The sequence below is a fragment of the Strigops habroptila genome, chromosome 11 (assembly GCF_004027225.2).
Source record: "Strigops habroptila isolate Jane chromosome 11, bStrHab1.2.pri, whole genome shotgun sequence".
NCBI lineage: Eukaryota > Metazoa > Chordata > Aves > Psittaciformes > Psittacidae > Strigops > Strigops habroptila.
This window is the reverse complement of record NC_046360.1, coordinates 1,459,006-1,483,594: the sequence shown is the minus strand read 5'-3', so window position 1 is coordinate 1,483,594 and position 24,589 is coordinate 1,459,006. Positions and strand designations below refer to the sequence as shown.

The 24,589-nt window shown below is 45.2% G+C and overlaps 1 protein-coding gene across 1 annotated transcript in view; it reads left to right on the top strand.

Annotated features, from left to right (window-relative positions):
- The first annotated feature begins 6,206 nt into the window (after positions 1-6,206).
- The window catches only part of MYO1H (myosin IH), a 28,872-nt gene continuing 10,489 nt past the window's right edge, over positions 6,207-24,589 (top strand). The window contains exons 1-14 of the mRNA XM_030501914.1: positions 6,207-6,282; positions 17,571-17,729; positions 18,207-18,322; positions 18,743-18,941; positions 19,189-19,269; positions 19,713-19,892; positions 20,516-20,614; positions 20,872-20,985; positions 21,286-21,357; positions 21,990-22,109; positions 22,461-22,528; positions 22,859-22,964; positions 23,240-23,320; positions 23,707-23,798. Of these exons, the coding sequence (XP_030357774.1) occupies positions 17,604-17,729; positions 18,207-18,322; positions 18,743-18,941; positions 19,189-19,269; positions 19,713-19,892; positions 20,516-20,614; positions 20,872-20,985; positions 21,286-21,357; positions 21,990-22,109; positions 22,461-22,528; positions 22,859-22,964; positions 23,240-23,320; positions 23,707-23,798 (1,454 nt within the window). The 5' untranslated portion in view covers positions 6,207-6,282; positions 17,571-17,603. The remainder of the gene's footprint in view (positions 6,283-17,570; positions 17,730-18,206; positions 18,323-18,742; positions 18,942-19,188; positions 19,270-19,712; positions 19,893-20,515; positions 20,615-20,871; positions 20,986-21,285; positions 21,358-21,989; positions 22,110-22,460; positions 22,529-22,858; positions 22,965-23,239; positions 23,321-23,706; positions 23,799-24,589) is intronic.

The window sequence follows — 24,589 nt, the reverse complement described above, 5'->3', positions numbered from 1 at the left end:
AGAGGGTTTTTAACACATTCAAATTATCCTGGGTTTATTTTCCAACCGCTCTATGATTTTTTATAACACTTGTGTAAAATGAAAGCTCAGCAATTTTTGGAGCATTACCCAAGAAAAATATTGATCCTGCTAAATTGGCACTGGAATAGGAAGTTGGGCACTTATTTCTCTAGTTTTTCTTTTGTCAAATAGGTTTAACCTTTGTGCATTCTATATCTTGTAGGTTTAGAATGGGCAGTTTAATGGTCAGATGAATCGCAATATATGGGTATGTAACAGCAAAAAGAATCTGTTGGGGTTATTCATGTGCTTTTGGATTTGATTTACTTCCTACTTCCTTATTTAATAACTAGGTTCCTTAAGACTCCTTAAGCTTGAATGACCCATGTTTTGTTGGCAGGTCTATTCCAATGACCCCTGCCAAGACCCCTGCCCCAGTTCGTCTATCAGACAAAAATGAATCTATTCCAGGAGCTATCAGTTCCCATTATCTCTAATTGAGGCTGACAGTTGGAGACAGGCCTCATTATTTTTAATTGGGCCCTATAGTTCTAGAGTTAAATTAAACACAATTTAATGCAGATAGCTCATATACGTTGGTATGACAGAGTCAAATTGTATTCTAAGTTTGATGAAACAACAGGTTTTGGTTCCAGGCTTTGCTTTTAAAATAGTTTCACTGCTTTGAGCTGTGCATTATTTGAAAGGTGCCTGTTGCTGATGACATGTACGTTCATTAGAGTGTGACCTGACCGTGCACCTGTGGAACCTTGCCACTACATACACTTCTACAGTGCAAATCAGCATGTAGGCATAAGGTGGTGATGAACTACTCCTTGTTCTCTAATAAGCTCTGACTGTCTGAGATGGATTCATGTGCAATGGTTAAGTAGTTTTAAACAGATTTGCAGTCACTAGTCATGCAAATGGAAGAAACTCCTGAAAGTTTTCCCAAAGTTCCTGAGTGGAAGCTTTATTCAGAACTTAAAAGTGAAGATACCTTTGTATACCTGAACAGGGCTTTGTAACAGAGCATCTGGCCTTTCTTCTGTCTTGTCACCCTCAGGTGGTGCTTTTCTGTGAAGACACCCCTGAATAAAGAAGGAATTGAAGCATCCTGTTACACAGGTGCATGTTGCTCTGTTATAAATGATCATGCACTGAATTGTCATGGAGAAGGACAGGCCAGTCCATGCCAGTGAAGGAGCCCATCTCACCACCCTTGCTCTATAGTCTTCAGCCATACAAGAGCTTGTAAAATCATTCTCTGTGCTCACAGTGAGTGAGCAGTGGGCTGCAAGACTAAGTCAGTTTTTATTGACTCTTTTGCTTTGCCAGAGTTACTGAAGCAGGAAATCCATCAATGATACTTCTCTTTGGATTAAAGATCATGGAACCAAGTTTCCTACTTACAGAAGGCTCTGATTAATTCCTGGATTTTCAGATGCAAGTTTCCCTTTACAGGTAAGGTTAACAGATAGCTTCTTTCACAGAACATTTCCTATAATATATCTGCGTGTGCTGTAGCTCCCTCTGCAGCTTTGCTTAAGGTCAAATAAATAAACTACAGCACTTCTCTAATGAGCTGTGACACACATAATCAAACTGGACAGTTTTTCACCAATGTGTGTGTAGGAATCCAAGACAAGTGTCCCTCTGTTTGGAATGGCAGGAACTCAGAGAGCTCCAACAGCTTGCACTCAGTCATTATATATTGTGTGTTTGATTAACAGATACTTAATCATAGAAATTATGTCATCAAGCCTATAGGCTAGGGTTGTCCTGGGGAAAAAGAACAAGGATTACCCAGAGTTTATGTAGTCATGTACCTTCCTAACTGCTTTCCTTGGCCTGTGTGTGGGATTCTTTCCAGACCAAAAGTCAGTTATGCCTTGCTTCTCCTAGCTGCCTCTAAAGTTTCTTCTGAAGCATGTTACACCAGCAGCATTGAGTCTCACCACAGATGGTGAGAGGGATGGAGGTTGGCAGGGGGAGAAACCAGTGCTAGAGGGAGGAAAGGAAAGGAAAGGAAGTGCCAGAGCAGAAGCTTGCAGGACACGAGTCAGTGACAGTGTTCAGGCTGTAGGGCAGAATTTCCTTTCCCCTGTTCTAGAGAGAAAATGGGGGTGGGGAGGAATGATATCATTTCCTCCCCACATATTTTTAATGGAAGCAAAAATAATTAACAAAAATAGTGGGGTTTTTTCAGCCCAAGCAGTCACTTGAAGGGATATCTGATAGCAGCTCTGGAATTCAGTTTTCCTGCCCACATTCCATGTGCACTTGCTACCTTAGACATAGCTAAATGCATGAGCTTCTCAGCTCCTCTACTCATTAGGTATTTTTGTTAGCTTTAGCTTGGCCAGCAGAAAACCCCTCTTTTCCTAGCACTGCAGGAGGTCCCTGCTGTGACAGGCTAAAATACCAAAAGATACAAGGGGTCTGTCGTATGCTGTTGTCCTTTTGATTGAACTTGGAGAGAAAAGGCTTTTGTATAGCTTGTGGCCAGTTAGCCAGCACACTCCTAATATTATAGGCACAGATTTAGTGACCTGCATGAGAAGTGAGATTGAAATAGATTTATTACAGCTTTCCATGCCCCTAGAAACCATGGATCTGCACTTGGGATTTTTAACGGCTCTCTTGCACATTAGCAGATGGGCACTGCAGAATGATTCATGTCTGAATATTCACAGCAACTGTGCAAAGGAGGGAAGTCTTGTTAGTTGTGTTTTACAGGTGTGGAGCTGAAGCTTTGAGGGTGTATTTATGTGGTACAGAGCAATGCTGTGGAAAGGTTGAGATGAGGTAAACTTAAGTGGCTTGGATCCTGGAAAGCAGGATGGTTTCTAGGTTTTTGATACACATGCTTGCTTTGTAAGGCATTATCCTATATGCAATAAGCATTTTCTGGGTAAATTCACACCAGAAGCTTGTGGCCAAGCAGAGAGCTGCATCCAGGGGTCACAAATCCTGACCGACTCGGTCAGTCCTCTTTCTGTGCAGACATAGGCTCCCTAGATGGGTAAATTACACATTCATTTATGAAATAATAATAAGTGGATTTATCATTCCCAGTTATTATTGGAATAGAATTGAAAATCAAATCTTCTGGACTGTTTAAGCCACCTGATTTTGTTTCTGTCATCACTCACAAAGCTGTGTCCTGTGTGCTGAGCCCCTCTGCTCGTGCACAGCCGCTGCTCCTGGGCTGACTTGTGGAGCCAGCAGAGAGCTTCCAGGGCTGACAGACACCTTCTCTGGAGCATAATGACCCCTTTCAGCTACAGGGCTAAAATGCTTTACATGTCACCCCTCTATTGTTAGCAGAAGAACAAAGTTGACAAAAATATCACTTCCATATTTGTTGTACTAATTAACTTCTGGATGCCCCAGCACTCCAGTCAAGTCCCAGCACTGCTTGCTTGGTACGTTTCTGAATGCTTTCCAGCTCAGGGTGAAACTTTACATCCTTGTTCTAAGAAATTCCTCCTAATTTCAAGTGCAAACAGAAGGTTACATTCATTTTAAAAGAAGTAAGTGAGAAGAGCAAAGGTTTATTGGGTTGCATGGCATGATGACAAAGTTATAGACAACATTTTGCCAGATGTGGTATTTTCTGTTTGTTGGGTTTTTTCCTAGAATGCCAAATCCATGAGAAGACCACGAGACCCAGGCCACGGGAGGGTGGATTTTCCTGTTCCAAATACCATTCTGAGTGATGCCAGCGAAAATTCAAATGTAAAACAAGTCCCATGGCACAGGTAGGAAGCTGAGGCACTCAGTGAATCGTTCAGAAGGATGTGTCACATCTGCATGATTTCTGGTTTGCGTTGTGAAAATGAACTTTTCTATGAGATATGTTCACAATTCCATGGCTTGAACAACAACATCTTGTTGCTGTGTAAGGTATTGTCATGGCCATGCTGGATTGATAGTGAAGAATTGAATCAAAAAAGGCTTCTGTTTGTAGCAGTCTGTTCTCAGCAGGTTTTAAAGCTTAAAGCATGCTGGCTGTAAGAGGGACTGCCCCAGCTCTGTCAAGTAGTCATGTGTAGGTGTCACATCTGCTCAGCGTGCTGAGATGCAACGTGCAAATCATGTATTCTAATCTTACAATGACAGAAGAGTCTTCACATCTCGAAACATTTGATCTTGGGTGCCTGTACTACCACATAAACGCGGTGTGGTTTGGAGAGCCTCACAGGGAGCAGTTTGCGGTTTCGCTGTATTTTACCAGGATCAAATTATCTCCTGTTCCCTCTGGGGTGTTTTTTGTCTGCTTTGTTTGTTTCCTCTCAACTGGCTCGAGAAAGAATGTGGGTTATAAACAAAAGATGTCGAGGATTTAATTTAGCTAGTCAAAAAATACTCTTTTCAAATGTTAAAACTGGGGCTGAAAGAGGGCTCTGAGCTGCTGGGTTGAAAGGAAAGGAGTGTTTTCTCAGTGCTGTTCAGCCATCACCGGCCTCAGCAGTGATGCGAGAGGCTCAGGTCCTAAGCTGATGGATCTGCCCCATGCTACCTTCTGACACAGCACCACTATTGTACCTTGGCTGCTAGCCTGCTTTCTTCTTTAAATAATATATACAGGACAGGCCTGTATAATTCACCAGCCAGCTTGCAGTGACGTGGAGAACAGATTAAAAAGGAAAATGAAAGTGTTTGGGGATTTTAGCAGAGCAGTAGAGCAGTCCTAGTTATTACTTGGGATGTTTGGAATGAATGAGTACAGGGGTGAATAATTGATAACTATTATAACACCAGCAAGGATTCAATTAACTATGAACAAGAGGAGGCTGGACACACGGTAAAGAATTTCCCTTTCCCTTTTGACTGCAAACAATCCTTTCGGATCTGATCACGGAAGACAACTGGCAATGAAATGGGTGTGTGAAGGAGGAGGAAACCAGATATTATGTTACTTAAAAGTCATTCATCATGTCACAGGAAGGCAGGAATCTGAACTCCTGAAACAAATAATCGCTAAAGGTGATCTCTCTGCACAGAGGTACTGCGGCATGAAGCCGCTTCCAGCCACTGAACTACTCCCTCTGTAATCAGGCCAGGTACCCAAGTGCTGTGCTTGCAGTATGGCCAGGGAAGAACAGGACACACTACAATGATTTCCTGGGTGAGACACCTCCATGAACTGTCTGTAGCAATGAACTGGCTGCTCTGTTGTGCAGGTGGGAATGCAATGCAGTATTCCCATCTCTGTTTTACCCAGTAAAGCAGGATTCTGAGTTCAATTCTCAAGCCTAAGTTGCAAAGAACGTATTTGCCCATCACAGCACCTGGACTCCAAGCACAAAATTGATTGTCATTTTGCATTTGTCAGCAAAGAATATGATTTCCTTCTGTCGTTTAATTCCAGGCTTGTTTTTAACTACCCTGCATTCCTGGCTTAGAGTGGATGGCATGAGGAGATCTGCTGGGTATTTTATCTGGTGGTAACTTCAAGGTTGTAACTGCCTGAAAGAGTAACAGTGCTTTTGGTGGTGGTCAAGGTAAGAGCACCATAGCCCATCAAACAGCCCAGGCCAGGTTACTGGAAACATACTGCTCTGTCTGTATAAAAAGACAGGGATTTTGGGATGAGGATGGGCACAAAAGCTCCTGTCAGCAAAATAAGTGATTGTGAGGGATCAATACAACACTTACTTCTGAGGGTTAGGCTGGGTGTGAGCCCACTTTGGTTTTCCATCTCTTATAACACTCCGAGACATACTCAGCTCCACTCTGATAGCTTGTCATACATCAACTAATGAGTTCTCCTCAGTGTTTCTGCCCTGAAGTCAGTGATACACATTTAGATGTTTTCATCTATGTATTGTACTGGGTCATATTAATTAGTATTTTTCCTCTCCTTTTCCTGGAAGGTGCCTGAGATCTAAACTGGGTGGCTTTGCAGTGTTTATCAGTATTCCCTATGAGGCAAGTGTATACAGGAGCTACAGAAGTCAGTCTGTGGGACTGTTAGCCTGAACCTTTGCTGCTGCTCAGTTTTGGGATGTGAGTACTCCTCACACTTCATTATGCATAGCTTTGCATTCTGCTTTGCTGTGCTTCATGTATAAATATGCACATGTACTTTAGATGCACCACACAATACGTAATGGGGAATGAATTGCTAGATAAATCTTGAAAGAATTTAATAAATGTTTTCTCTGTCTTTATTTAAGCAGCTCCGGAGATCACTTGGAGCTCGAGGTGTGTGTTTCATCAGCTAATGTGCGTGGGACTGAGCGCGAGGCCGGTGCCGCGCGGGTGCCAGCAGAGGTAGGACTGCCTCTCCTCAGATCTGGTTACAACACGTCAGGACCCTGGAGAAAAAAAAGGGAGAATACAATATGTGAATGTGAGAGTTGAGTATTCGTTCATTACAACACTGTTTAGATTCTGTTTTCTTTAGGGTAAGGCTGTACCCACACTTGTGCCCTGTCAGAGGGAACAACACATCGCACACTGAGGTGGAGGGATGTGGAGGTTGCAGCAATGCAGGAGAGTTGGTAAAATTCAGTATGTGAGTTGGCATCACATTAAAGATTCATGTGTTGTCTTAGCATCTGTTCCTCCTCTGTAGGATATCTGCACTTTTAATTTTTAAGCATGTCTTAGCCTCAGCCTGGGAAGGGAGATACTATAACCTAGAGAATATACATTATTAACCTTGAAGCATCCAGCTCGTGTCAGCTCCTACAGCCTCTGACATTCCAGTTTCTGCACAAGCAGATGAGCACCCACCACCCGGTCTATGGCACTGGCACAGCCTGGATGCGGCTCACTCCAGGGCCAGATGCAGCAGATGGATGCACTCACCTATTTCCGTAGTTTATAGTTAACATATAATGCTTCTACCAACTCATCAAAGATCCCTGGTGCCTGCAACGTAATCTCAAAGAAGATAGAGTTTCTAGTTCTTATCTTGGAAAAGTGGCCACTAAGTGTATGCAGGTACCACAGGACAAAGTCCCTGACTCACACAGTGAATTATTAATGGTGCTTTATTCGGGTGAGGACGTAGCCTCCTCGCCTGCTGCACAGTGTCACCAAGGACCTTAAACAAGTTCAAAGCACCTTTTGAATGGTTTAGCTGGAATAATTGTTAAGAGCTGACTCTAACAGCATTCAAGATGGATACCCAGGTAACTTTCATTATTAGTGGCTGTGGTGATAGATGCATTAGCAGCTAGCAGGAGGTGTAGTTCCATAGGACATTTCTATTAACTGCATTAGTAGATATTGGAGTAGTGCATTTCCATAGGCTAGATGATGGTATAATGACTTTGAAATATTACTTTTCTAAAGCACACAGCGGATATAGTTCAGTCACAAATATAATTTCAAGAACTTCGTGGTGCAAAAGTGTGTGTTGTGTTTAGCTTGGACAAGGGGCCTCCAGCGGGAAGAACGACTTTTATCCTCGGTACCTGTGTATCATAAATGTTCACTTGCCATCTCTGCTGGCTAATTTCGTTTAGTGGACTTCAACAAAGACATTTCTTGGAAGCTGTGACTGGGGCGACACCTTACTTGCATGCTAATGCAGTCTTGACAGAGGAGATGACAGACGGAATTCCAGGATCCAACCAGCTTCTTTTTTTCCAGCAAGATATTAAAACTCAAAGATTTCTAACAGCTCTTGCCATTAGGGTGTGGGTTTCTTGGTCTCTGCTCATGACTTTCTCTCCCCATAGCAAAACTTCCAGGGAAAATTCTGAGAGACCTCTGTAGCAGTACTGCATCACTAACATAGTCTGTCCTCTTAAATAGTCCAGTTTAGTCTAAGTGCTTAGGAAGTTCTGCAGCTGGCGTGTGTAGACAGTGGTCACAGTGTTGGTGTGGCACTCTGCCTCCAGCAATCTCCATCAAATCTCATCACAAAACCTGGTGCCAGTTTCTGTAGGACAGACATCCAGATAATCTTGACATCTGAAAGGTCTTTTCCAACCTAATTGATTCTCTGATTCTTGGTCCAGAGCTGACTCATAAGCAAATGAATGACATGGTGAAGTTCTTGTGATCTACTTTGTTATAACTAACTTGGTTAATCCTCCATTTAGTTCTTGAGCATCAGTGGGTTGAGGCCACTGAAGAAAAAAGCTTCCTTTCCACCTCCTTTTCTCCTCTTCCCCACTGAAAATTGGTGTCTGTGTTTGGGAGAAGAATAGAGTTCACACACGATGCATTTCGTGAAGGTCAGTTGTGCAGCAAAGGTGTTGTCTTCAGAGGAACCGAGGATGAAAAGCGTCACGGAGAGCTGCTCCATCAAATGATTGGGCTGGAGAGAGCTCAGCATGGGAGCAGAGGGAGGCTGGGGGGGGCTTGAAGCAAGGAGTGTCACCGAGTCACTGTGGAGAGGAGCTGGAGCGAAGGTGGTCGGCTGCGGGTGGCGGCACGGAGCAGAGGGAGCAGCAGTGGACACGGAGCAGAGCTCTGCAGCTGGCACCGTGAAGCCCAAATGACGGAGCTTGATGCTGAAGCCAAGGAGAAGTAAGGAAATTATTCCCCAACAGAAGGTGACAGAGGCAGAAAGTAACAGCATCTGAGCTGCATATCCTGAGTCAGAGAAATACAGTGACCAAAGGCAAGGGAGGATTTCAGTTTCAATTAGCCATAATTAATTCCTTCCAGATCTTATGTCTGGCGATAGCACGGAGTGAAAGGAGGTAACAGTGGGTTTGCTTCAATGTGTCGTAGTAGCAGAGAGGGGGATAAAGAGATCTATTTGGTGGGTTGAAGTGCTGGCTGCTGAACGTGGAGGTGATGTGGGGGTCTGGCTGTGCAGTGATGCTCTTACATCAATTTGAGTTTTGCTTATTGCAACACTAAAGGGTTTTTTACTCTGCATGTGATTGTCCTTGTTGCTACTCAATGGTGCATGGTCTGGCTGAAAGCAGAGGCAATGGAGCCTCCCATTCAGAGACCCAAACCTCAGCACTGATGTAATAGAGTCCATGGGATGTGACAGGTACCATGCCAATGAAGCTTTAAACTGATACAGGAATGAGGGATTTCCTTTAAATAATAATTGCAGAATGTTTGAAAAGACTTTTTGTTTTCCCTGAGGAGGAATCATTTTATCCAATTAAAAAAATAATTAATTCTTATCTTCCCCTTTTAGTATATATTTGACAGATCCAGGCTCTGTAACAGCTGTTAGCAGCTGGGGGCTTTTGCAACTTTGCTGTGGAAGTTTTCCTCCCCACTGTTACCTGATGAAACAGATATTTGACATAAATTACAGTTGTCAGGCAAAAATAAAACCCAAACTCCTTTGCTCCTGCCAGATAACCCCATGCTGCTGCTTTGCCCCTACTGACGTTAAACCTGCTCCTTCGTTATTCATCCTCCCAGGAAAAACCAGCTGGGACCTGCATTTCTCCTTTCCAAAACCCCAAAGTAGCATTACCTGGTCATCTTGTTAAGGGTGAAGTCTAAGAAGCGGTTAATGTTTTGTTGCTCCTTTAACACATACCTCTGCACTTACCCATTTTGCCTATTTTAACAGGTTTTCCCTGTTTCAGATGATTAAGTTTCCCTGCCTCAGCTGTGCTGTAGCCTTTTAGCTGTAAGGGCAAAGAGCTGAGTCACCTCTGCCTGGTGATGGATCATACACTGAGTGGGTAGGTTTGTGTTTCAGGGATTTGTTTTTCTCTCTCCTGCTTGGCTTGCCTCAGGCTGCCTTTTTGTAGCAATATGGAAGAAGTGGGGGTAAGTTCAGAGCTCTTTGTGAAGTTTTCTGCTAACGTGTGCTTTAAAATGAGAATTTCTGGCTAAATGAGGATGGATAACTTGTTAAACTGGGACCTGATCTTCTCTGCTCTGTGTGGGCAGCACTGGTTTCCTTCCCTCTCAAAGGAATAGAGATAGAACAGTTTCTGGGGTGTTCTGGGGAGGATGGTGTGACCAAGGAGGAGGGAAGGAGCTGACTTCACTTGCTTGGAGAAGAGAGGGGGATTTTTGTCTGATCAGTGGAGAAGGGGCTTGCAACACGCACACCAGAGTGCCTGGTGGTTGTACGTGACTGCTTGGGGAGCCTTGATCTTTAGTTAAAAACCAAAACCAGATTAACTGTCTTTGACTGTGATGGCTGAGTCCTGCTGCACACAGAGTGCTGGAGGTCCCCACCACCCCCTTTTGCCCTTGCTATGGAGTCAAAAGAACTTAGATGCTCTAAGAGGGATCACTGTGCTGCTCCTTTTCCTTCTTCTGTCCCCATTGCTGTATCTAGTCATCACAGAGTGCTCGCCTTTTCCCTCGCTTGGTTTTGGAGCTGCAGGCAGTGACAAGTTCCTCACAGGTACCATGACCAGACCCTTTCTACCTGAAAGATTTAAATGTCCTATTGCTAATGTCTTCATGCTTGACTAGAAATGCTTGTTAGCAAAGTGCTTTGTTTGCGAGGGGGTCCAGGAAAACTAAACCAAGGAAGGTCTAATAAAGATGTCTTCTGGATCGGTTTGAAGGAGGTTTGCTATTTACTCCCAAGAACGTTCCTGGTTTCTGTGGCTGCCAGCTCTGGTAAAATACTACACTGCCAGTAAATTTACACCAGGTAACGTAATGAGCCTGTGCTTGCAGGCTCCTCGGGTGCACCCTCTGAGCTCCTGTGTGCAAAACTGCAGCCTTGGCATCGGCGGCTGCTTCAAGCCTGACAAACCAGGCCCAGAGCAAGCGCACGTTCTAAATCAACGTGAGCATTTGGGTGACCTTTGCTGTAATTCATGTGAATTAGACCTTGTATTGCAGCCTCTGCAAGTTACTGGTTTGAAGTTGTTACCAAGCAGCCCCTAATGTTTTTGGAGGGGGGGCTCTTGTGCAGAGATAAAGACTGGCTTTTCTATGGGAATCTGAGTTGTAGTCTTGTTTTGGACAGCAGTTTGTTGTCCTGCAAATCACTCATCTCATCTTCTCCCAGTTTTGATGCTGACTTGTCACCTCCTTCAAGAGGAGTGATTGCACAGGCCAGCTTCTTTTTGCTTTCTGATGCCCAAAGGATTTTATCGTCGGGGTTTGCAGTGCAGTGCTTCCATGGGAGGTGTGATACCAATACTTACTTCATCTAGGGCCTTCTTGCTGTGCCCAGAAGTGTGTGTTTGGGTCCAATTTTCCTCTAGTTTTCTCTTCTGACTGTCTCAAAGACCTCAATATGCCATCATGGTGTTTACACTTGTGTTTCCGTAAAACAGTGCTGCACTGGGGGGTCATGAGGTTTTCCTATTTTGGAATTACAGCTTAAGAATGAAGATTTGTGATTGTGAAAATCACAATATATGAGCTTATGCTTGTTTAATGCTGTTCTCTCAGTAATATACAGTCAGATAGCCAAGGACTGTCCTTCTCTTTCCTAGGCGTTGAATACATCTGCTCTCCCTTACTTCCAGAAGCTTTAACTCTGAATGTTAGCTTTCCAGCTGGGAATCCTATGCTCTGTTAGCTAGGGGATACACTATGGAGCTTATCAGCAATTTATGCTTTTGAATAAGATGTCCTGTTCTGCAGTTAATCAGGATTCAGGATTCATGAAGGAACTGCCTCTGCTCCAGCAGCAGTGGTAAATCTGAGTGTGTCAGAAGCAAGCTCTGGCATTTATATCTAAAAAGCAACAACAGAGAATGCAAGAGAGTGAAGTGTCTGTGTTCTGGCCTGACGGGGTTTGTAGCTAGGTTTTGTAAGGTCTTAAATTTCCCATGTGAGGTTTGATTGTTGTTGCTTTCCTGCACTCGGATAGTGTAGCTGGGGTGTGGGGGCAAAAGCAGTGTTCTGTGCAGCGGCTCTGCTCAGTGCACAAGGAGTGATGAAGCAAAAGGAGCTTTCCTAGCAGTTATGTCAAGTAAAAGGTTATAAAGAAGTGTTTTATGCTTTGGGTCAGGCGCCCGAATGCATCGGTGCCTGCTGGCAGTGCTGTAACCTGGGGGCACTGGTGTGAACTGGGACTTCTGGGGTGAGAAGGGCTATTTTCTCCTAACCTGGTCCAGAAGAGCAAGCTTACAGGCGCTAACCCCAAATGCGAGCTGCTCGTATTAACCTGACAGGCGATTGTTTTATTAGAGCTGACGTGCTGAATGGGACTCTCTTTAACGATATTCTTTACCTGTCTCATTGTGTTAAAGTGGGGCCAGGCGAAGGGGGGCAGAGGAGCTGAGCGGTGGCAGGTGGAACCGCGCCTCAGCACCGGTTCCGTGCCTCGGCCCGCGCGGCGCAGCCCGGGTAGACCCTGCGTAACAAGAAAGAGTTGCTAAGAACAAATCTCTATTGTTCCCCGTCATCTTTAAATGAGTGTCAGAGTAGGCAGGGGGGCTTTGACCGTTAACCGCACAATTTAGCCTGCCCGTTGTGTCCGGCAGCCCCCCCCCGCCTCGGAGTTTCTCGGATGAGAAAAGGCGGCCTCAGCCCCTTATAAATGGGCCAACTCTTCTCCTTTGTGTGCAGACTGCCCAGTGTGAAATCTGCAGTGACGTTAAATGTTTTCTAATGAATAATTACTGAAAGGAAATGGAGGAATATATGTGTAATGGATTGTAGCGCATTAAAATGTTTTATTTTGGGCACAAAAATGTTGTCCTTCACCAGCGCCGCGATTGTTTCAGGAAGCCTTTTGTGGGGGTTTGATTCTCAATGGATTATCTGTGAGCGCTCGCATTTCAAATAGAAATCAAAAGGGTCCTTTGGCAAACTAATGTTTTTCAAAATGGCAGCCATGAAGCCCATTTAGTATTTAAAGTTTGGGCTTTAAAGAAATGTTTGAACTCTGGAGATTTTCTCACTTTTTTTTCTTTCTTTTGATTTATGAAAGTGAAGTGGTTCACCTCGACCTCTCCTCTATTGAGAAAGACAGACAGTCACCCTTTAACAAGTCTATAGCAGACTATGCCCTGGAGACAGACAAGAGGCCTTAAGAACTGTTGGCATTTCCCTAGGCTGTTGATTAACCTTAAAACCCTCTTATTCTGTACTCTTTTGAAAAGAAATTAGGTTACAATGTGTAAATTTTTCCGCAGTATAATTGTATTTATGAATTTTCTTGCCTTGAAAAGTGTGTACAGTTGTGCAAGATGGCCCAAGTTCCTCGTTACAGACCCAAGATGTCCCTTTTCCACGGTGCTGCTGCATTTCCAAGCATGGTCAGTGTATAGCATTTTAGTTTCATCATAAATGTGAAAGAGGTTCCTGGAGATACAGGGGCCAGTCTCATTGGAGTACCTAAAACCTATCTCGGTTTCTTGTTGGCTTTGCTGCAATGGGATGACCATAACTTGGTCACTTGGAGGAGATATGGTCTGTTTTAATCCATTTTGTGTAGTTCTGATTTATCTGAAGATTACACTGAACACATTAAGTCTTAGGAACCACACCAAGGTTTCCAGAGTAGGAGCAAAGTATTTCCCTATTGCCCTGGGCTCACTTATTCTTGGGCTACAAGTCCTATTGCCAAGCAATACCTCTTGGGTGTGAATTCCTTTTGGGGATGGAGGGATGGGGTTCTGCCTCCTCCTGAACCAGGCACCATGCAGGCAGCTGCCTGTAGCCCCTTCCAGCAGCCCTATGGCATGCTCTAACCTTGGCCTTGAGGTGGCTGCAGTGTTGAAGGGATGTGATTGCTGGGACCTGTCCGTGCTCTCCTGCTGACCTGGCCGAGCAGGCTCTTGCAGAACATCTTTCTTTACCACTCTTTATGGTTGAGCACTGTCACTGCCTTTTTGGCCAACTTCTCTTGAGAGCTTTGGGCGAAGGAAGGTGGAGCAGAGCCCAAGGGCTTCCCTTGTTGCAGTCCTCACAGTGCTGCCATCCAGTTTTCAGGACTCTTAATGAGCAAATTCCTGTTGCGCACAAGGGAGCAGGGCTGGGTCAGGGAGCTGCCTCTTGCACTAAAGGAATATTTCCAAAACAGAGCTCTGATGTTTCCAAAGGAATCTGTATTAGCAGTGTTGCTCCAAACCCATCTGTCCTGAGCAAGCCTGGGGCTCTCCTAGCTATTATAAATCAGATGGCTCCAGAGATGTCTGCTCACTGCGCTCCCTTCCTGTGGCAGGAGTCTTATTTGCTTAAGTTTGAGGGGTGAAGCAACAGAAGAAGAGACGAAAAAGGTCATAAAAGTTTGGTATCACACTGGATTTCCTGGGATGCTGGCTGGAGACAGCTGAACAAATCAGCTGAACTGTGCTCTAGGATCACAGTGCCCAGTGTTAGATAAGGCTCTGAGTTTTGGAGGAGGTGGGAATGGGAAGCTTTTGTACAAGAGATCGTAACATGAGTGTGCTGTTGTTGGTAAAAGTTATCTTTCCATTCCCAAAAAGTGATTATTTTGGGAAATGGATGGTTCTGAATGGATGCCCCATCCCTGCAGTGTTCAAGGCCAGGTTGGACACAGGGGCTTGGAGCAACCTGCTCTAGTGGAAGGTGTCCCTGCCCGTGGCAGGGGGTTGGAGCTGGATGAGCTTTAAGGTCCCTTCCAACACAAACCAGGCTGTGATGCTATGATTCTAAGTAAACTGTTAAATAGGTTTTTCATCCCACTTCTTTCTGGAAATATACATTATTGAGGGGTTTATTTTAAGTTTTGAATGTTCTTATTCATAATGAGTATTTACTAGCTGAGGATAAATCAGAAATGCCTTTGCCCGACTGGGTTCCTGTCTTCCTCAATGACTGGGTTGTTGTTGTCTTTGGCAGTTGGGCAGAGGGGGGAGAGAGCTGGCGTCGTGTGGGAGTCGTCGGCAATCAGAGTCCAACCTGAGAAATCTTTTTTTGGGGGAAAAGCGGTCCGTTTCACGTGAAGAAAGGGATAATCCATGGAAATTCCAAGCTGCAGATTTAAAATGAGTTTTGCAGTGACCTCTAGTGGGGGAGCCAAGCCGGGAGCTGCGGGCAAGGGCGAGGAGCCTCTTCAGGGTGATGTATTTTATGCCTGGATTTGCTCCAGTTACCCATCGGAAAGGTTGGAGCCCATCACTTCGTCTTCAGGCTCAGACTTGGGTCTTTTGGTGAGATCTTACAGTCTCATCATGCGGTGCTGCCAGCATAAACCTCATCGCAGCTCGAGTGCTGACAGCGTGTTAGATAATTCATTGGGCCAGGAGGATGCTGGCATCTCTTCCCAGGGAGGGAGCAGCAAACAGCCCGACACATGATCCGAGGTGTCAGCGGGCCAGAGCTTCAGCCCCGCCGGCTGGAAGAAGCGTGGGGTGGAGAAGGCGATGACAGGAGGTGACATGCTGTGGCTGGGCAAAGCGGGAGGCACGGGTGAGCTAGAAACACGTCTGCTTTTGTAGGGTGGTGGTAAGGAAACGCAGCATCTCTGCAGGTTGGGGTGGTTTGGGGTGTGGGGTGGAGGATCTCTGGGAAGAGTTTCTGCTGTTGTGCTGGGGATTGGGGGCGTTATGTGTGGCTCCACTAAACCTGGACTTGGGTGCTTGCAGGGCAGTTTGCTGCAGGTCAGGGTGCTTGAAAGATGCACTGGGTGTGACTGTGCCCGCCCGAGGCTGTCAACCCTTTGTGTTTGCATGCGTGGCATGGGTTGGGTTGGGGTTTTCTAGTGCCTCCAGACCAGCAGTGGCATCAAGCTGATCCTCCTCTTCCCCTGTTCATTAATCTCTTCTGTTCTATGGCGTTAAACCAAAGAAACATCAACAATTAACTTCAGAGCCTGTTGGAAACTGAAGCTCTGAGCCTCTGCTGAAGATAAGTAGTAATTTTGTAGAATTGTTTCTTTTTAAAAAAAGCTCCTTTATAAGTGTTTCTTGCCAGGTCTTGTTTGGTACAAACTTTGCCAAAGGAACTGGCCTGTTGGTCCTGACTCTTTTCCAGAGCTGCACATCTCATGATTTGTGTTGTGATCTGACATAGTTCCTTGTAGTTTCAGTGCTGACAGACAAATCCCTGTGGGAAAAGAAGCTCTCATTGTAGTGAGGGAGAGGGTTCCTCCTAGTGCTTGCATCTCAGTAGGCAGGAAAGAAAGCTCCTGACTCCTCAGTGATGAGGGAAGGAAAATAATCCTTTACCAAGAGCAGCACCTTGCTGGGGTAATGTGCATTGGTGAGTCCAGGGGGTATCTCTTGCTGATGGTGACACCAGGTGAGCCCAAAACTTCTAGTAAAGCCCCAGAAACAGGGAGGGGGACAGGGCTGTAAATGCCACTGTAAGAACATCTCCTGAGCTCAGCAACAGCAAAATAGTGGCAAAATCTGAGCACAAAGTAGCCCGGAAAAGAGTTTGGGATTTTTGTCTGATGGGAACAGTGTCACTTACCAATTAACATACGAGTGAGAGAACTGGGTTAAGGAAACCTGATCAGGTAGATGGTCACTGTGCTTTCAGGCTTATGCTTTCACTCTTCCCGGCTTGGTGAGCAGGTAGAAGTCTCTTGTCCAGCTTGTCCTGAGTGCTTTCTCAGAAGGGCACATCCATCTCTAGTTGTTTCTAGCCTGTCTGTCTAGTAAAACAAACTCTAACCTCAGGCAGCCACTGGGCTATGACCAAATCAGAGTGGGAAAAATGAGTATCAACTTATGAGGGGGGGGAGGAATAGTTCAGGTCGTGGTATGGTTTGAGTTCTGTACTGCCTTAGGCCACCCTCAATTAGAAGTTTTTGGTTTTTGGATGAATATTAAGAACAAGCTGTACTAAAAATGAGACTAACATTAAAATTCCTGTGTAAAAGCTGACCCTCTGAACTTCCCCCATAAAGAATATTGTGTGTTGGGTCCTTTGCTCTTTGTTTTAGTGAAACCCTGCTTCTAAATCCACCAAGCCTTAGTGTCCACAGTGCTGTCAGCTTCCACCACTGCTAGGCACGTGCATCCCAAAAGCCTGCCTCTGGAGCCTGGGTTTGCCGAAGCCTAGCAGAGACATTTCCCACTGTGAGGGGCTGCAGTGTGGTGTTAGCTGATGGCTGCTCAGCCAGCTTCTCTCCCCTAATTTGCAAAGGGCAGGTACCCTAAAAGGTGAGCTGCTCAAACTCTATTAGCTCAATTTCTGTCATGAGGGAAGTATTTTATGTGTTAGGGTAGGAATCTCTCTCTGAACTGTGTAATCCTGGTGTCTTTAAAGAACAAACCCTGAAAAAAACCCACTTCAGGCACACTTATTACTCTTGTATAAAGAAGCTTCATGCTAGCAAATAGATAAACAATATATCAGCTTGATTTAATTAAATAAAAAGCATACCATTTACTCTTACAGCCTGGGAAACAAGAGCTTCATCCTCAGCAGTGAGTATCTTCAGTATAAAGTCAACTTCCACGACAAAGACTCACAAGTGGAGCGTGCAAAAGAACTGTGTTTTGTCACTGCCATCCATTTTGCAGCTTTCAGGCTTTGGGGAAAGGCTGGTAAAGGTTTACCTCTATCTCCAAATCGTTGTTTCACTACTTTGAGTGGCTTTGTGACATGCCCAGTTCTCTTGCTGGTGTGTGGGGACATCTGCTGCCCAGCCCTGAAAGTTGTCTTCCCTCCGCTCATGGAAGGCACTGGGAATAATGAAGCAGTCTTGTGCAGAGTAGTATTGTAGGATTAACCCTTTTCCCCCAAAGGTCCTAATCCTGCATCATCCATCTTTGTTGTAGAAAGAAGAAGTGGAAGATAACACTGATGCAAACATGGAAGGGGCTCTGATAGCCCGGGACAGAGTCGGGGTGCAGGACTTTGTGCTGCTGGACTCCCACACCAGTGAGGCAGCTTTCCTGAACAACCTTCGCAAGCGCTACCAGGAGAACCTCATCTATGTAAGTGCTGGTGTGTGGATTCATGTAGCCTGTGGCAGGTGAAATGGTTCTAGGTGTGGCCTTGCTACTCTGACCTAGGGAGAGCAGGTAACAATAAACCTCACTAGATGTTAGTAGTTCCTAGCAGGGTATTCACCCAGTAGGACTTTGTCTGCTTTAAGCTCATGAAAATAATAGTCTCAGCTTGCTCTGAGTTGCCTTACAAAGTTTCAAATGCTATGCAATAAATAGTAAGGGAATGGAAAAGTGAAACATTATCTTTTGAAGGCAAGGCAGCACTGAACGTGGAGTCTGACTTGTCTGAGAAGTGCTGAGTATTTCACAGTCAAACTAAGGAGGCTTTGTAGCAGTGTCCATTTTTTCCGCAGCCCCAAGGTTATACATTGGCTTACAGCATTTATTTGACTCCTCTTTTGGGAGCTATTATTCCAGTGATGGGACAGGTTTTCTACCCGTATGCATTCTTTCTCCCCGCAGACATACATTGGTTCTCTCCTTGTGTCTGTAAACCCTTACAAAGAGCTGGATATCTACACAGTGACACAGATGCAGCTTTATCGAGGGGTAAACTTTTTTGAACTGCCACCACATCTGTAAGTAGATCCCTTAGGATTTCAGTTTGTATGAATGAATTGGGCTTTCTCTGTAACACTTGTGTACAAGCAACAAAGATGTGTATCCACACTGACTAGGGAGAGACTAAACCTCCTCATTGCATGTGGTCTGCCTCTATCAGCAGAAGTTGAGATCTTCCCTTTACTGGAATTCAGCAGGAATACATGCAGCATGTGTAAGTCCTACAGCAACCGTAGGAAAAGAACAGGCCCTATATACTGGGTTTTACTATGAGACCTTGAGTCAGACTCACGTTTTAAGCTCTGCTTTCCCATCATGTCCAATACTGATAATGTTAGACAAGGAGTAAGTACTGCTGAAAAACCTCTGACACTGCCTCCTGTTGCCATCTCTAACGGCTGCTTCTCCCCTGAATGCTGCTTGTGATCCTTGTTCAGATATGCCATAGCTGACAATGCCTACCGGGTGATGTGCAACGAGTACAACAACCATTTCATCCTCATCTCTGGGGAGAGTGGGGCTGGGAAAACAGAAGCATCCAAGAAGATCTTGCAGTATTATGCAGTTACCTGCCCAACTACGGAGCAGCTGCAGATTGTCCGTGATCGTCTGCTACTTTCCAACCCTGTTCTTGAGGTAAAACTGAATAAAGGGACAAAATGCAGAAGAGTTGATGTTGTAAGAAAGAATAACAATAATTTGTTTAGCTGAATTCTGCATTAAAGCCAGGGAAATGCATTAGTTTGTATTTCTTTAGTCCCACTAAAGTCAGTAGCAGAACTCAGCTGATGCAGCAAACCTTTGTTACTGGAACTTTGCCTTGTCATGGGGGTCAGGCTCTCAGTGAGATGAGAAGTGACTTGATGTATGTGTTCATCCCCAGGCTTTTGGAAACGCAAAAACTCTGCGTAATGACAACTCGAGTAGATTTGGGAAATACATGGATATCCAATTTGATTTTAAGGTGAGAACAAACTTAATGGACTAGCTATTAGAACAAGCTGGATCAGTGAATTTCTTGGATGCTCACCAGGCAGCACAGGATTTATTAAGAATTAAGCTGCAGATTTCTGACCCTAGTTTTACAGGCCTTGCATTTTTCAAGTGAGGTGACTACTTATACATCCTGAAAGCTTCCTACGTTACTGGCAAAGCTGCCAGTGCTCTGTGGAAAGCTAACGCAGGTTGTTGTAAAGCACGAGCTGCACTGGAAGGACAGCAAACTCTTTAGAAACAGCCTGTACTGCTGTTGGATGCTAACTCTTAAACAAAAGATGGCAGATAAGAAACATGCTGTTCCTGATGCTGCTGCTTGTTTCTGGGTGCAAAGGAACAGCTGTCACAATGATGTTATAATTGGTATAATTTATATCTTCTGGTGTTGATCTGGCTGCTTTGTCCTGCCAGGGAGCCCCAGTAGGAGGGCACATCCTCAGTTACTTAATTGAGAAATCCAGAGTCGTCCATCAAAACCACGGAGAAAGGAATTTCCATATTTTCTACCAGTTATTAGAGGGTGCAGACAAGGATCTTCTTTGCTGGCTTGGGCTGGAGCGCAACCCCCAGAAGTACGCCTATCTCATCCAGGTCAGCGAGAGCTTGTCCTCCTCTGTGCATCTTAGATTTAGGATTGTAAGGGTTGCAGATGCAGCTTTCTCCACATACTGAGTGTGCTGCTGAGCTGCTACCATTAGCAAGAACCCTGGTGAATTCCCTGTGTTCTGTGTGTACAGAATGGCTTACTACTGCCATCTGGACTGCTGCTGTGAGAATGTACTTTCAAACCAGTGTCACCAAACCATTTAATGACCCTAGGTCCCCCTGGTGTGGTCGAGATGCTGCTTGATTCATTGAGAAGAGTTGTCTTTCCTCCTCAATAGTGAAGAATACTTGGGCAGAAGATACTATTACCATAAAAATGGAAGGTGTTTGTGAGCTCAAGCCCTTCATAAGACTTTATGGTAATCACTTTCCAAGCTCAGTGCTTTAAGTTATCTGAAGTTTTAAGTATAAGCTGAAAGATCTGATCAAATGAGCCCTTTTGAGGATTAGCAGGAGTGAATTAAACTTGCTACCTGGTTGCAGACTGCATCTGTACAGGCTGAGGAAACTGGGAGTGGAAGGAGTATGCCCAGTAGAATGCTGTGTGTGCTGCTGATAATAAAATTGCTTTGCCAATGAACAGCACTAATTCATCTTTTACTCTACAGGGTCGATGTGCCAAAGTGTTTTCTATTAATGACAAGAATGACTGGAAAATAGTGCGCAAAGCTTTTTCTATCATTGATTTCACTGAGAAAGATATAGAGGTATGTGTGCTAAAGGGGACTGAGCCTGCCAAAGGGGATTTAAGTGAGGAGTGCACTGCTGTCTTTCCTTAAAAGTGATGGAAGCAGCTTTGCTTGGGAGGAGCATTAAGGGTGGAATAGGACGTTGTTTTGGGGGGACTGAGGGAGTGGGTGGGTGAAGGGCCAACACTCTGGTTATGAGCAATTGTAGAAAAGATTGGTACCATCCCATAGAGCTGTGGGGACCTGTTTTCTAATGGTGTATCTCTCATTATTAGCATCTCTTTGGAATTGTTGCCAGTGTCCTGCACCTTGGGAACATTCAGTTTGAAGAAGATAGCAACGGACATGCCATCATTCGTGATGGCACACAGATCAAATGGATTTCAAAGGTCAGTATTACAAGTGCTGTGAAGAAAGACTTAACCTTGCCGTGTTTTTCTCTTAAGGAGAAAAACATGTGTTCCCACAAGCAGAAGAATTGATATATAAATACCCAGCTCTTGTTATAAGCTGTCTGGAATTATAGGGTCCCTTTTCTCTGTAGCACATCTCCTCGAAACTTATTGTTGCTCAAAGATGAGTCTAACTGGGAGTGGACTGGGGGGTTATGCCCTACTGCTCATACAATACTACTTATGTAAAGCCTCCTGCTGGCCGTACTCTGAGTGCAGGTATTTGTTTTTCTGCAGCTGCTGGGTGTGCACTTGTCCATTCTGCAGGAAGCTCTCACCAATCGGAAGATTGAAGCCAGATCTGAAGAGGTAGTGAGTGGTCCTGGGTAACCCCAGGCAGCTGGGAGCCCAGCTACTGGTGGTAACGGATGAGGAGCTCTATTCTTAGCACTGTTACAGCAAAACCAGATCGCTCTGGCTGTCTTTCTTCCTCTGTATCACCATCCTCTTCCAGCCCAAGATGCTAAACTAAATCATATTCCCATTATTAGAGTTCTGCTGCTGAACCAGGGAGTCACTGTGAAAAAGCTGGGCATGGGGACTTGCAGGCAGCTTTATTTGAGCCAAGCAATTCCCTTTTGTTCAGTCCCTCGAGCACTTTTTGGGAAACTGGGCTGTATAAACAGAGAAAAGCACTGGTAAAAACTATTCTTTAAGCTGCTTGTGCCAAGTTTAATACAACTAAAAGGAAGTCAGAATGCTTTCCCCACTTGCCTAAAATAATACTCTCCAAAACGCAGTATCACCATCCTGATGATACAGCAGACTAAAGTCACGCTGGTGGTACATAAGCTGTAGGCAGCTGTAGTTCAGCTGAGCACCACGAGGTATGCAACAACATGACTGGTTCTCCAAGCCACAGCTGTGAACTGGCTTTGCAATAGCTTGCTCTGGTCATCTGGGGTGTTTCTCATCTCTGGCATACCTTTACTCGTCTTCAGGTCCTAAGCCCATTGAACGTGGATCTGGCATTCTACGCTCGGGATGCAGTGGCAAAGGCGATTTATGGACGGACTTTCACTTGGCTGGTCAACAAAATCAACGGCTCCTTGGCCAACAAGGTTGGTTTCTGGTCTAGTGTCCTCCTGGACACCAAGTGCTCCTCACACTCTGAGCAGAGTTTCTCCAGCGAGGCCCTACAGCCCTCATCACCAAATATCCTGGGTGCTTGATAACTGATGTAGGGGCATCCCACAGCTCTGAGCTGGGCCACTGCTTAGTTGGGTGTGGAAGGGGGTGTGTTAAGTAGTTTTAGCAGTTCATTACCTGCTTTAAAGTGGCTGCTCCATTGGCACATGACATGAAGCCCTGGAAGAGAAAGTTTAAGATTTAGGTGAGAGAAACAACATGGAACGTGCAGGGAAGAAGCATCAGCTGAAGCAGCAATAACAGGGCAATGGTGTCTTTGACAGGATTCAACTCAGAAAACAGTTATTGGCCTGCTGGATATCTATGGTTTTGAAGTGCTGGACACAAACAGGTAATAGCTATTCCTGAGGCTTGGGGTAACCTGTTCTCATGTTGGTGGGGCATGTGCTGGAGTCCTACGTGGATTCTTGAGCCTACTCTTAGCCCAGGAAGGCAGGATAGGGGTGGCCACAAAAGCTGGGAGCACTGGGTTAGCTGACCCCCCTGTTGAAAGCTTTAGCTTGGACTGCTTGCTTCAACTTGAGTCTTGGTACAATAGCATGGGAGGAATGTGTGGTTTGATCTGTATGCAAGTGAGTTGTTTGGCTTGAAAACAGTAAGTGGTGGGAGAAGTAGAACTGCCCATGAAATAAAAACTAATGCTCACTTGATCCCTCTGAAGCTTTGAGCAGTTCTGCATTAATTACTGCAATGAGAAGCTCCAGCAGCTGCTGATTGAGATGACTTTGAAAGCAGAGCAGGAGGAGTATGAACTGGAAGGAATAGAGGTAACTTGGTATTTTTCCCCTGTTCTTTTTTCCTTTGAACTGCCATTACACTGAATGCTTTTGATCATCAATGAAGAGGCATTCCGCTTCTTTTAGTTTGCATTGTTCATGTGGGAAGTATAAGATAGTATTTATAACATAGTGGGTCTCATTCTGTAACCCTTTTGCAGTGTAATTAGACTCATGTTTAGTGGGATTGGAAGCTGGCTCAAAGAATTTACATTGCAAATAAAAGATCTTCCTCTGAACTTGTTCTTCCTTTTTTCCTCTGCCAGTGGGAACCAATTCCATACTTTAACAACAAGATCATCTGTGATTTGGTTGAGCAGAAGCATAAAGGAATAATCTCCATTCTGGTAAGAAAAGCGTTTGTGCTGTTTAAATGAAAACATGTGCCTGTGCCCTTCTGTAATGGTCCATAATCATATTTTTTTCCTCTAGTTATGTGATGGGTCTGCATTATTCAGGATGTAAGCAGATAGACCTTGTAAAGAAAGACCCAGAAGACAGAGGATCTGCTTGCTAGAGCTGTGGGGTTTAAAGGTGGTAGCTGCTTCCACAGCACCTCTGTCTGATGCTTAAGAAAGGCATTTCCTTAACTAAGAAATTGCTTGTATAAAATAGAACTCATCTCAAATTGTAATCAAGCTCTTTGGTTTTGCATAACAAGGTTGTACTGAGTGTTACTGAGGAGGGAGTAATCTGTTCAGAGCAGTGTTTGACGTGGTGCCTGTTCTTCCAGGATGAAGAATGCTTACGACCTGGTGAAGCGACTGATTTGAGCTTCTTGGAAAAGCTGGAAGAGAAAGTAGGAGATCATGCCCACTTCGTGACGTATGCATTTACGCTCTGTATCCTGCCACACAGAAAACTCTTCCCATTTCTTACCCATAGCAGAGTATTGGGGAGGGAACAATTTTTGCTTTGTCCCAAAGAAAATCAAGCAGCCTCTCCACTGTCTAATGCTGTAACGTGCTATGCTGGTAGAGTATGACCTGGGGCGTTGGGGAGGTGGTGCTTCCTGGCTCCTTACTAGTGTGATGCTGATCTTTAAGTCTGGACTAAAGCTCATCCAGTTCCAACCCCTTGCCATGGGCAGGGACACCTTCCACTAGAGCAGGTTGCTCCAAGCCCCTGTGTCCAACCTGGCCTTGAACACTGCCAGGGATGGGGCAGCCACAGCTTCTCTGGGCACCCTGTGCCAGCGCCTCAGCACCCTCACACAGAAGAGCTTCCACCTAAGGTCGCACCCAGTCTCCCCTCTGGCAGGTTAAAGCCATTCTCCTTGTCTTGTCCCTACAGGCCCTTGTCCAAAGCCCCTCTCCAGGTTTCCTGCAGCCCCTTTAGGCACTGGAGCTGCTCTAAGGTCTCCCCTTCAGGAGCCTTCTCTTCTCCAGGCTGGCCCAGCCCAGCTCTCTCAGCCTGGCTCCAGAGCAGAGCTGCTCCAGCCCTCGCAGCAGCTCCGTGGCCTCCTCTGGACTCACTCCAGCAGGTCCACAGCCTTCTTACATTGGGGGGCCCCATCTCTCAGATGAGTGGCATTTTGGTTAATACTCAATGTGGAGTATTTTCAGATTCAGTTTTGGTGGCAGATGAGCGCGTTGGCACGGCGCTGTTCTGGCAGC